Source organism: Barbus barbus, assembly GCF_936440315.1.
Source record: "Barbus barbus genome assembly, chromosome: 31".
Taxonomy (NCBI): domain Eukaryota; kingdom Metazoa; phylum Chordata; class Actinopteri; order Cypriniformes; family Cyprinidae; genus Barbus; species Barbus barbus.
The window spans coordinates 1,217,501-1,230,000 of record NC_136759.1 but is presented as its reverse complement, the minus strand read 5'-3'; the positions used below and the strand labels follow the sequence as shown (position 1 = coordinate 1,230,000).

The 12,500-nt window shown below is 31.2% G+C and overlaps 1 protein-coding gene across 1 annotated transcript in view; it reads left to right on the top strand.

The window, feature by feature from the left end:
• Window positions 1-1,319: 1,319 nt before the first annotated feature.
• Window positions 1,320-12,500, top strand: part of LOC306851456 (endothelin-converting enzyme-like 1) — a gene marked incomplete at both ends in the record, with an annotated part of 29,485 nt that continues 18,304 nt past the window's right edge. The window contains 6 exons of the mRNA XM_079387701.1: window positions 1,320-1,937; window positions 4,459-4,725; window positions 4,806-4,874; window positions 6,024-6,134; window positions 7,016-7,108; window positions 8,814-8,938. Of these exons, the coding sequence (XP_079243827.1) occupies window positions 1,320-1,937; window positions 4,459-4,725; window positions 4,806-4,874; window positions 6,024-6,134; window positions 7,016-7,108; window positions 8,814-8,938 (1,283 nt within the window). The remainder of the gene's footprint in view (window positions 1,938-4,458; window positions 4,726-4,805; window positions 4,875-6,023; window positions 6,135-7,015; window positions 7,109-8,813; window positions 8,939-12,500) is intronic.

The window sequence follows — 12,500 nt, the reverse complement described above, 5'->3', positions numbered from 1 at the left end:
GCTGGCACAAGATCGTTGGTTTGATTCCCAGGAAATGCATGAACTTATAAAACGTACATTAAAATTTAAGTTTCTATGCGTAAACAACTTCCATGACGTGGAAAACACTGCTGAAACTTTAAGGAATTGTGATGTATATGTATGTATGTATTTATTTATTTATTTATTTATTTATTTATATTAGGAATGTTTGAATTATTTATTAGGAATATCACACAATTTTTCTTTTGTTTTAATTTTAAAAGTAGACCTTTGTTGTGCTGAATTTTGTTAAATGTTCATTTAAGTACATTTTAAAGAGTAAACTAAATTGATAATGTTGTACGCAATTATTTAGTTAACACTGTTTTTAATAATACATTTGTATTAAATCATAAATCCAGAAGCAGTAAAACTAACAATACAGAACTTCTGAAAAAAAAACAAATCATAGGGTCGTATTAATGTTAAAGTTCTGATTATTAAAATGTTTCATGAATTCAATTGATTAGAAATGCTTTTTGATTTTTTTATATTTTGTTAAATCTCTAAAACAGAATACAGAAAAATTAAATAGAAAACTGTTTTTCTAAGGAAAAACAAAAGGAAATTTGGGAAAAATAAAATGGATTTCATAGGGCACTGAAATTGTCTTTTTTTTTTTTTAAACCTTTGATATATTCATGTTAAACTGTATTAAGTTTCATGAATTTAATTAGCGATATTAGACATTATTTTTAATTACTAACATTTCATTTAACCATTAAAACAGAATTCAGTAAAATTAAAAAGAAAAGCATGGAATCCCGAATATCTGTCTGTCTGTCTGTCAGTGAGTGTGTCAGTGTTGCTTTGCTAATTTCACCAGGGAAAGATCTTTAAAAAAAATAAAAACTCATTGCAAATAATTATTTTAAAATAAACAAAATTAAATTTGTAAAAAAAACAAACAAAAAAATCCATATGGTCCTATATGTCTAAATAATGTGATAATGACTATATGTAAAATGTATCACAGACTATAATTAATTAAAATAAATTTGTGTTTTAAATAGTTTTCTAATTCATTGTTTCCTTTGTTCACACAAAATTGGATTTGCAATTTTTCATTAAATTTATCTTGTTTTGTTGTAAATATGTAAACGTAAATATTTTCCACACTGTATCAAGCAATTAATTAATTGCATCTCTCTCGCAGCAGGTCATACTGAGAAAGAAAACAGATTGAAAAACCAAGGACATAAATAGCCTTTCGATACAGTCTGACCCAAGAGTTGAAAGGGTCAAAGGTCATGACCTTACTTTGATCCCAGATCCTTCCCTTCTGTTCTGGTGACCTCATGTTCCACACCTTCCCCAACAAATCGCGGGCGCAGACGTCGGTCAGCATGGAGAAGACGTACTCGCTCACGGCGCATTACGACGATTTCCAGGAGATCAAGTACGGAAGTCGTTACAGCAGCAGCACGCTGAGTAACGGCATGAGTCTGCATCTGGGCGGATCGCTGGACCGCGGACGGAGTGGGCGGGACAAATGTGTGGGCGGGGCCAAGGCCGGGTCTGGGGGTGTGGCTCCGGCCCGCTGGAGCCGTCGTGAAATCTGCCTGCTCTCTGCTCTAGTGTTCGCGGCGGGGATGTGCGTGATTCTCGGATGCATGCTTGCGCTGAAGTTTCTGTCGCTAGAAGCGCAGGATTCCCAGTGTCGTCAGGATTGCGTAAAGCGCCGCTCGCTACTCCGGGCTGCGCGATTCGTCCAGGGGAACGTCGACCCGAGCGTCCAGCCCTGTCACGACTTCTACAGCTTCGCTTGCGGCGGTTGGCTCCGGAGACACGGGATACCGGAGGATAAACTGAGCTACGGAATCATCACCGCCATCGGAGAACAGAACCAGGAGAAGCTTCAGCGCCTCCTACAGGCGCCGGTCCGGAGGAAAGAGCCGGACAGTGCTGAGAGAAAGGTACACATAATATTAGCTTGGTTTAAATGAGTGCTGTCAAACGATTAATCGTGATTAATTGCATCCAAAATAAAAGGTTTTGTTTACATCATATATTGTGTAAACAAAAACTTTTATTTTGGATGCAATTAATCACGATTAATCGTTTGACAGCACTAGTATATCTAAAAACACACACATACTCCATGTATTTTGAAAACATTTACATTTATTTACATGTATATATTTATATTCATATAATTTTATAATATATAAATATAATTAATATATAAACTTAACACATTTTTCTTAAATATATACATGCATGTGTGTTTTATATTTTATTTTTTTATTTAACCTTTATTTAACCAGGCAAGTTAATTAAGAACAAGTTCTTATTTACAATAACAGCCTGGCAGGAGAATTAATATCTCCTGAGACATACAAACATATATCACAATACATAATTCACAAAAAAAATAAAGGTTTCAAATCTCAGTTAAAACATTTACAGGTTGAGGTCAGATTGTGTGAAATATCAGTGCCACTGTGCTCAGCAATGCAGCCCAAATGATGTAACAGGCATCATGCTGTCTGCCCAGAGATAACCTCCCCTTGCTGGGGTGCATCGAAAGACGACGATAGCCAGAGATATTGTCAAAAACATCAATTATTGGCAATATTAAGAGGATTTGGCACTTCCAATTAATGTAGGCCTGTTACATTCTTATTTTTATTAGGTCTATTATTAATATGAAGTTACTTTTATTATTAAATTAAGATAAGATAAGATTAGGCTATTTACTCCTCAATTAAAATGTTTTTTAAAAAGGCCTTTTAAAACAGGTCTATTAGGCTATAGGCTACAGCTACCTACAATGAATTATAGTCCTATAATTAATATATTAACACTGCAGTCAAAAATCAATGAAATCAAAAGCTTTTATTTCAAGCACCGACTTTCAAAAACAATCTGTTTAACATGAAATACGTTTCTTCTCAAAAAAAATGTTTCCACTATGTAAGGGCCACAAGAGAAATATTAAGGAAATAAATTAAAACAGCTATAGGCTATACCGTTATCAGCATATATTGAAGTAGATTCATCTCTCTTTGTCTCTGAGAGAATAAGCGGTGGCAGATGCCGAAAGCTCCATCATTCCATTTTTACTTTCACTTTCTGCTTATAGTGAATTGACTGGGATTAAGATGTTCACCGGCATAAATATTATTAAGCTTTAAATGTAAATATCGACATCGGCCAGATATGGAAAATGTATGTTGATATGTCTCGCCGATAAGAGTAATACATTAACTCACATGTTCCCAGGGTGTGCTAGTAATTAGATCACATTAGCAGTGTGACTCATTCTTGAAGCAAAGTTTTCTGAATGATGATTAGATGTCACTGTTTTGGATCACTGCATTTAATCTGTGAAAGCACTTACAGAATGACGCGTTTGGTGTGTGATAAAGTAAATAGTAATAACACGGGTCCTAAAGCCTGTTCGGTAAGTAGTTTTAATCTGTACGGGGCACTGTTGGCCTACTTCGAATTAAATTAAAAGTAAAATAGCCTACACTAGTAACATTTAGACGGTGTTTTTGATTAAATAAAGCAGTAATTGATGTCATAAAGTAATGAGTATGTATTGATTTAAAGGTCAGAAGCTATAGCTTTACATGAAAAAAATCACAATTATGACACTTGTAAATTAAATAATTTTATATATACTGATTTATTCATTAATGTGTAATATGTTTTATTTTTTAAACAAATCTAAAAGATTTTCAGAATTCTTACAACTCTTTTGCTTTAGACCATCTACAAATGTTAAATCTTAAAATAAAATATTAGGGTTAACACTGCATCTTTCTGTGAAAAAAATGCAACGATTGATACAGTTTATGTATAGTTATTTTCAAAGCTTCAATGTACTGTCAAAAAACTTTCATTGTTGATTTAATTCTAACAAATAAGTTCTTGTTAAAAACTAACCAAAATTAAAAAAATATTTAGCTTATGATTTCTGCACAGACTTGGTGTTGTTTCCAAAAGGAAATATATCGGTATCGTTATCAACCAGAATGAGTTAAAAAATATCGGCATATCATATATCGGCAAAAATCCAATATCGTGCAACCCTAATATTTTGTATTTAGAGATTTCACCAAGGAAAGATATTGAAATATTTATGTTTAATTAGAAATAAATCATACATTATCCTTTAAAATGTCTTTGATTTTAATATTTTAATTAAATCCGCGTGATTGTATATTACATTTTTATTCAAATTCTTATTCTATCCTGATTCAAATGTAATAATAATATATCTGTGTGTATATGTATGTATGTATATGTATATATATATATATATATATATATATATATATATATATTACTTTCCTAATTTCAATAGGAAAAGATTTTTTACAAATGTTTTAAGATAAGAACAATATTTATTTAATTGCAAATAAATTAAATGTTTAAAATAATCTTTGAATGATTATTTTAATTAAAACGTCTTATTTTCTCCCACAGGTGAAAGACTTTTACCGCTCGTGCATCAACATGAAGGAAATTGATCGTCTGGGGGCGGGGCCTATGACTGAGGTGATTGACAGCTGCGGTGGGTGGGACCTGTCCGGAGCTCCTCCCGGAGGGGCGGGGTGGGACAGTGGCTCCGCCCCCGTGAGACCAGATTTTAATGAGATGCTGTATAAGACGCAGGCAGTTTACAGCACGTCTGTGTTCTTCTCTCTCACCGTCAGCGTAGATGACAAAAACTCATCACGCAACGCTATACGGGTGAGAGAGCGTGTTTGTGAGCGTTCGTGAGTGTAGTTTTAGTTTCAAAGTAACTTCAACTGGTGTTTGTGTGATTGTAGATTGATCAGGAGGGTTTGACTCTGCCCGAAAGGACTCTGTATCTGGGGCAGGATGAAGACAGTGTGAAGGTGAAACGCCTCTCTTCATCTCTCCGTATGCTCTTTTGTTCTGGACTCTGTCTCTCCATCTGTCCGACTGTCTGTCTGACTAACATCTGTCACTCTGGCCATCTCTCACTGTGAGCACACGTTTAATTGATCGTGTCACAGATGAGCTGGCGTCTCTTAATAATGAAGTCACAGCAGTGATCCTCTCACGCTCCAATGCTACAACACATCTGAATTGACAAGCCACGGAATCCCACTGATGAAAAATATGGATTAATCTCATAAAAAAATTGTCCAGATCACATTTCAAATCAGAAATCACAACAGAATTTCTAAATGCAAAATATTAAGTCTATATAGATAAGTAACCAATATAAAGTACAAATGCAAAGGTTTACATAGTTGTTGAGAGATTTCATTTTTGTGTATCTTTAACTTTTTAGTTAACTAAGTCGTATCTAGATTTTTTTGTTATCAGTACACTTAAGATAGACAAAAACTTAAGAAATTAAACCATAAAAACAGTGAAACATTATTTACAATAAAATTTATATATAAAAAAAAATACTCAAACGTTTTGCTTTTCAAGTTTCTTTGGGCAAATAAAGTCATATATCTAGATTTATTTGTTATCAATGTACTTGAGAGACGAAAACAAAAATTCAACAACACAAACAATTTACATATATAACAACACATCCAGATAAGTAATACGTTACAAATTATATAAACAAACAAATAAACATGCATTTTAATATTTACATTTTATGTATCTTTAAAGTCATTATATCTATTTTTTATCTGTAAACTTAGTAGAAACAAAAACATAATGAATTCAGTCATAATAAACATTAAAACAACATTTATATTTGCTCCTTTTGCTTTTGTGTATAAAACAAACTAATATATAAAATAGGTACTCAAAGTTGTACTTTTCAAGGATCTTTAAGCAAACAAAGGCATACATTATATCTAGAGACAGCACATCACCTAAGAGACAGTAAACATCAGAAATTCAACCCTGGAAACATTAAAACATGATTTATAATTTTTGCTTTTGTGTATGTTTTTACCAAACAAAATTGTAAGATTTAGCATGAAATTGGTTTCATGTCAGATGTTTGTCCATTATAATCACGTCGCAATGTTTTTTTTTCTCAATGATTTCAGATTCTGGCGTCCTATAAGGCACTGATGGAAAGGTTGCTGAGCATGCTGGGAGCTCACAATGCCACACTGAAATCCAGAGAGATTCTGGATCTGGAGACGAGACTTGCGAATGTACGTATCATGTGTGTGTGTGTGTGCGCACTTTAGTGATGTTCATTTTGTCAATTCATCATTTTTTTTAATTTGCTTCTTTTTAATAATTTGTTTGTTACTGGAAAAAAAAATTATTTGAGTTTTTTTAGATGTATTTATTGAGAAAGTGTTTCTGGAACATACAAACACAATATAAAGGCACACTCTCCATTACATTCATCATGTTTTATTCAGAAAATTTACAAATCTAGTTATAATATTTCATACATTGTTAAGCGTTCAAAATTATATTGTGATTAATAATAATAATAATATAAATTTAATATAAATGTATAAATATTTTAAATATAATTTGAAAATAATTGTATTTACAATTTAGCATTACATTTTTCATGTTTTAGTCACATATAAATATCTTTTTTTATATTGATACATTTTTTATTATTTCTCTCTTTTTGCTAAAGAAAGCAATTTTTAAGAAAGTCTTTGTGGAACAAAAACAGAATATAAAAAAGCATCAAACTGGAACATTTACATGTACATGAAATACCAAATAAACACAAATAACTTTCACATGTAATCAAAATGTAGTGATAAACAGCTTTGTTTTACTAAATATTTACTTAAGTACCAATATGAATATTTAAAATGCCACACAGAGACTTCTGAGACCACTTTTTATGTAATGAACTTTTAAACTGAGTATTTGCACCTGTTCATTCAAATGAATCCCCCAAATGATCAGAATCACTATAATGATTCATACTTCTGAACTCCAGTATGTGTGCTTGTATAAAGCTGTGTGGTAAATGTGTACATGAATTCAGATTGTTTTGTGTGAACAAGCATGTTTGTGTTTTAATATATGTTAATTAACATTCTTTCTCGTTTTTGTAAAGATCACTGTGTCTGAATACGACGACCAAAGAAAAGACATTAGCAGCATATACAACCGAATAACACTGAAACAACTGCAGAAAATGGCTCCAAGCGTGAGTATACACACACACACATACACCCACTTGCTTATATAAAAAACACGTTTATATAATTGTATAAATGTTTAATTTTTTACCAAAATTTTACATTATTTCTAAATGTAACAATGAAATGCGACTTAATCACCGATGAAACTCATCTGTGTTTTTTTTCTCTCAACAATACAGTTTTGACCTACAACTTTTAGTCAGGTGTGACTTATTTTCCGGAAAACATTTTACATGTCTTCTTTTGAATGGCCGTCAATGGTGAAAGATGCTCTTTGACCCCGGAATGATGTAGTTATAGCCTATTACCAGCAGGGGTGAACATACTAACCGTTTAAGGCCTAATTAGTGTCCTACGTAGAGAGAGTCACCACGGTTTGAGAAACCGGAGTAGAATTTAAGGTGAGACACTACAGGCAAAAACTTTTTTATTCATGCACTGGTCAGTTTTGTGATTTTCAGCTTTTTGCATTTTCATAGTGTTTTCTTTCAGTTTAGTGAAAAGAAATCATCCAAAGCACACCTTTAAGTGCTTCTTTAATAGCACTATCTATTTGCGTCTGTAGATTTCAATTGCAATACATATCTTTAAAGAGATTTTTCTCCACTTCAGCAGCACTTACATACACCAAAACTTAGAGTTTTATTCCTCTCTATATTCTGAAGGTTTTTACTGAGGGGTTTGTTCATTTTTCATTCACACGGATTTATACAACATTTTATTTCTAGAAACATGGTGAAAAAGCATATATTTAAAAGCTGTGAGTTTGTTTCTCCACTTCAGCAGCACTTACATACACCAAAACTTAGAGTTTTATTCCTCTCTATATTCTGAAGGTATTTATAGAAGGGTTTGTTCATGTATAATTCACACTGTTGTATGCAACATTTTATTCCTAAAGACATGGCAAAAATGTGTTTTTTCTATCTGTTGACAATATTTTCTGATTTATGGAGTGATAAAAAGAGAAATCCAAAATCCCCACAGTAAAAACATTTAACTCTAATATGTCAACAAAATCACACAAAAATTTTGAACCTGACTCTATACAATGTTTAGATTTATTTTCTGGAAATGCATGCAAAGTAGTTAATATTTAATCCTATAATGACACATTTTAAACAAAAACTTGTAATACAAAAAAATGTTTGCAATTCTCAATGTAATCAATCAACTGGGGAAGTATGGTGAAATTATTAGTTTTTTTTTTTACCTTATTCACCTGTAGTGAATTGCGTATATGATTGAATTTCAGTTGGGCAGAGCTGTATGTGAAAATTATTAAATTAAAACACAAGATTTATCTAAAAATGTGTCATTGCTGAAAATATAAAGAAAACAATGATGTTGAACCTGTTGTCAGAGAGCAAGACAAAGAGCAGGTTTATATGAGCTGAGAGTCCTGAAGTTCTCCGGCTTTGTAAGAATAATGGCCTTGTCCGATCTGTGGTGATTTTCCCCCAGATGACCTTCCGCCTCGCAGTAAAATTAGAACGCAAACAAGCAAATATCCAGAGCTGCTGGATCTACACGCCAATCCATTTCTGGCAGGCCAGATCCTCTGTTTAAAACGCAGAACATGGTCCTTAAATGAAGCATAAATCAATAAGCAAAGGGCAGACGGTAGACGCTCGGGGTTTACTGGCTTCTGTATTTCACTGAAAGAGCCACTCAAGAGAAGCATAAACATTGTCATCTCTTTCTCTGTAGTTCCACTGGAAGCGTTTGTTGGACCGGATCTTCAATGATAATTTCTCTGAGGAAGAGGAGATCGTAGTTTTGGCCACTGATTACATGCAGACGGTGTCGGACATCATTAAAACCACGTCTAAACGGTAAGAAGTTTGAAAGAGCATGATTGTGATTTTAAAGGCAATTAACTTATCTATATGGCCATAGAATAATAACAATGATGATGATAAGAAATAATAATTATAATTAAAGTTATTATTGTTACTAAATAAAAATACTAAATAAAATAACTAAATAAAATATAATAAGAAATATTAATATTACAAATTAATAAAATTGTAAATTGAATTTAATAAAAACAATTAATTGCAGTTTTTCTGATAAAAATTTGAGTTAAAATGTGATTATTATTATTATTGTTTATTTATTTATTTATTTGCTCTGCTTGTTTGCATGGCTTCACAACTTGGCCAAAACTTTGATTATATATGAATATCGCTAATAATAATAATAATAATAATAATAACAGCAACAACATTGAAATATTTTACTATTTTATTTTACATTAGAACTGTAATATTATGCTATAATATTTGTCCGTCTTAATTTCTTATTTTTCCAAACATATACTATTGTAAAATATGTAGCACATATATTAATTAAATTAAATTGCATATTTAGTGAAAATGTCACAGAAATGTTGCATACATTGACCCCAAATCAAGAGAATTTATTGTAAAGAAAGATTCACAAACATACTTTTGCAGCAAAATGACTCACAAAACTTTTCAAGACAAGACAAAAAGTACTGCAGCACTTTTTGACACACTTTCAGCATTGCACAGTATAAACTGGTGTGTGTGTGTGTGTGTGTGTGTATAGCTTTATTTGAGGTGTCACTGTTGGGTGAACACTCATCTGTGCCGTGGCTGATTAGAATCGACCCACAACGGCCTCACTTGTTTACACACTTACACACACACGCGCACACACACACACGCACGCACACACACACAGACAGACACAGACAGACAGAGTGTGACAGAGGTTAGTGTGTGTCTAGCTGTCAGGTTTCTCTCACGGGAGTCTGTGTGTGTGTGCTGCCAGTCCATCCACAGTGTGTTCATTGTGTGAGAATAATTTAATTTATTTGAACTGTTTTTTTGTCTGTTCACCTCTGTCTTTCTCTGCATTTCACTCTGTCTTTTCTTTGTTTACGCTGACTGTCTATAATATCGATGAGAATTTAACTTAGTTTCCCCTTAATTGTGACAGACGATTCCTTTAGTACTTTAGTAGTAGTTGATTCATTTAGTAACCGAAACAGTTCCTTCAGTACTTAAAGAATACTATATACTTACCAAATATAAAAATATAAATTTAAAAAAATATATATATTTATATCATATTTATATATTACAAAAATATTGAATATTTTTATATTTATATAAATTAAATATATTTGAGATTTATATAGATTAAAATGTATTAATTGAACTGTTCTGAATTTCTGTTCTGTTTATTTACTGTGCTATTAAAAAAAAATTTTGAAGAAGAAGAAATTAGTACTTTAATTAAGGGATATTATAGTTAACTAAAACTAAAATTAAAAAAAATTCAAGCCATTAAAATCTTTGTTACTTGAAATAAAATACATTTTAACTGGAAAAAAAAAAAGTTAAATTTAAAAAAAAAATTATTTCAGCCAGGCAACAATTTAAATTTGGGCAGCATAACTGTTTTGAACTTTGATAATAATCAGAAACATTTCTTGAGCAGCAAATCAGCATATTTTATCACATAGAAAATGCTATTTTAGACTGTAAAAACATTAGGCATTTTTACTGTAATTTAAATCTAATAAATGCAGCCTATAGGTGAGCAGAAGAGACTTCTTTCAAAGACATGTAAAGTACTACTGACCCCAAACTTATGACTGGAAGAATACATTATGTGAGATGAACTTAACCCCTAACCAGTTTATAATTTCCCTGATGAGTCTTAAAGGTGGCGTAATGTTTTTAATATTAAAATACTTCATGATTTCAGGAAACTGTCTGATTGGATGAGATTTTTCTTCTTGTCTTGTGGAAATGTCAAGTCTTTTCGTCCCTCTCGTATCTTTGTGTAATAATGCACCAAATCCTATAATATTCTCACAATAACCTCTTCCTTCATAATCACTGTTATTAAAATCACCATGGCGATACGCGGCTCTCCCACCAATCGGCTTTCATCAGGCGCGCCGCGGGAGCAAAGACAGAAATGACTTTTATTCTGTTCTTTGTTCTGGCTCTTTGCTGTTTTTAGCTCTTTCTCTTCATGTCCCTCCTGGTGCTTCTGCTCGTGGAGCGTCTCCGCAGGACCAAAACCTTATTCTCATCAAATGCTTGTTCTCGCAAACCTCGCTTCTCCTCTTTCTGAGTGAAACCGGTGCTGAAGGAACCGGAGGCCTGGCGCTCTGCTTTGTGCTGACTGTAAAATAAAAGTAGAAAGTGTTTTAACGTGTCTTAAAGCGTGTTTCTCTCTCGTTCACATCTGTCGCAGTCAGCAAAATAAGACCGAAAACTTGACAAAACGTTGAGTCAAAAAACTGTATGAATCAAAACGTGCACGTTAATTTACAGTATTAAATATTGAAAGCTATTTTAAAGTGACAGATAAAGTTACAGTAAAACTAGATAGACAAATGAATAATACATTAAAATAATAAATTAAGTTTCAATTAAATTAAATTTTGGTTTTTGACTGGCAAAGTAGGTCAGATTAGTTTGGAAAAAGAAAATATAATACTTTAAATGAATTAAAATATTTGAAATGAAGTAAAATGCTATATAATATTTTCAACAAATTAAAATATTTTCAAAAGGTGAGACAGGTTAGTGTGGAAAATAAAAGTTAAATAGGTTAAATAAATTAAGAAAATTAAATAGAATGTAACTTAAATCTTAGACTAAAATGAGCAATCATTTAATTTGAGCATTTGCAATAATACCTAATAATATAAAATACAAATTAATAAAATAAAATAAATGTTGATTTTGATTATTAGTCAAATTAGATTAGATTATTCATTTATTAGTTTTGATGTGGTTATTAATTTAAACCATTTTAAACCATTGATTTGATTATTAGGATAATAAATTAAGATATTTTAAATAAAGTAAAAGTGAATTGAAGAATACTTGAATTAAAACTAGAATTGGGCAATCACGTAATATTTTGCCAATTTAAGCTAATAAAATAAAATTAAAATAAAATTATATTTATATAATTATAGACTCTTGGCTATGAGATAAATCAAATCAATTGATTACATTTGGTTTATATTAATTGAAACCATTGTTTTGATTATTAATTTATTTAAAAATGTAAATAAATTAAAATACTTTAAATAATAAACAAAAAAACATGTAGACTGTTGACTGAGAAAGTAAATCAGATTAGAAAACGAAATATACTATTTTAAATTAATTTAAATATTTTTAATAAAATAAAATAAAACATTTTAAATTAATGCAATATGTTATACAATATAATATTTTTAATAAATTAAAATATTTTAAACAGGAAAGATTAGTTTGGAAAATTAAATAATTTTAAAATACTTGAAATAAAAATAAAAGTCAGAATAAAACTAGAATCACTTAATTTCGTAATACTAATTTTTGACTTTTTATTATAATTGTTTTATTTAGTGTTATC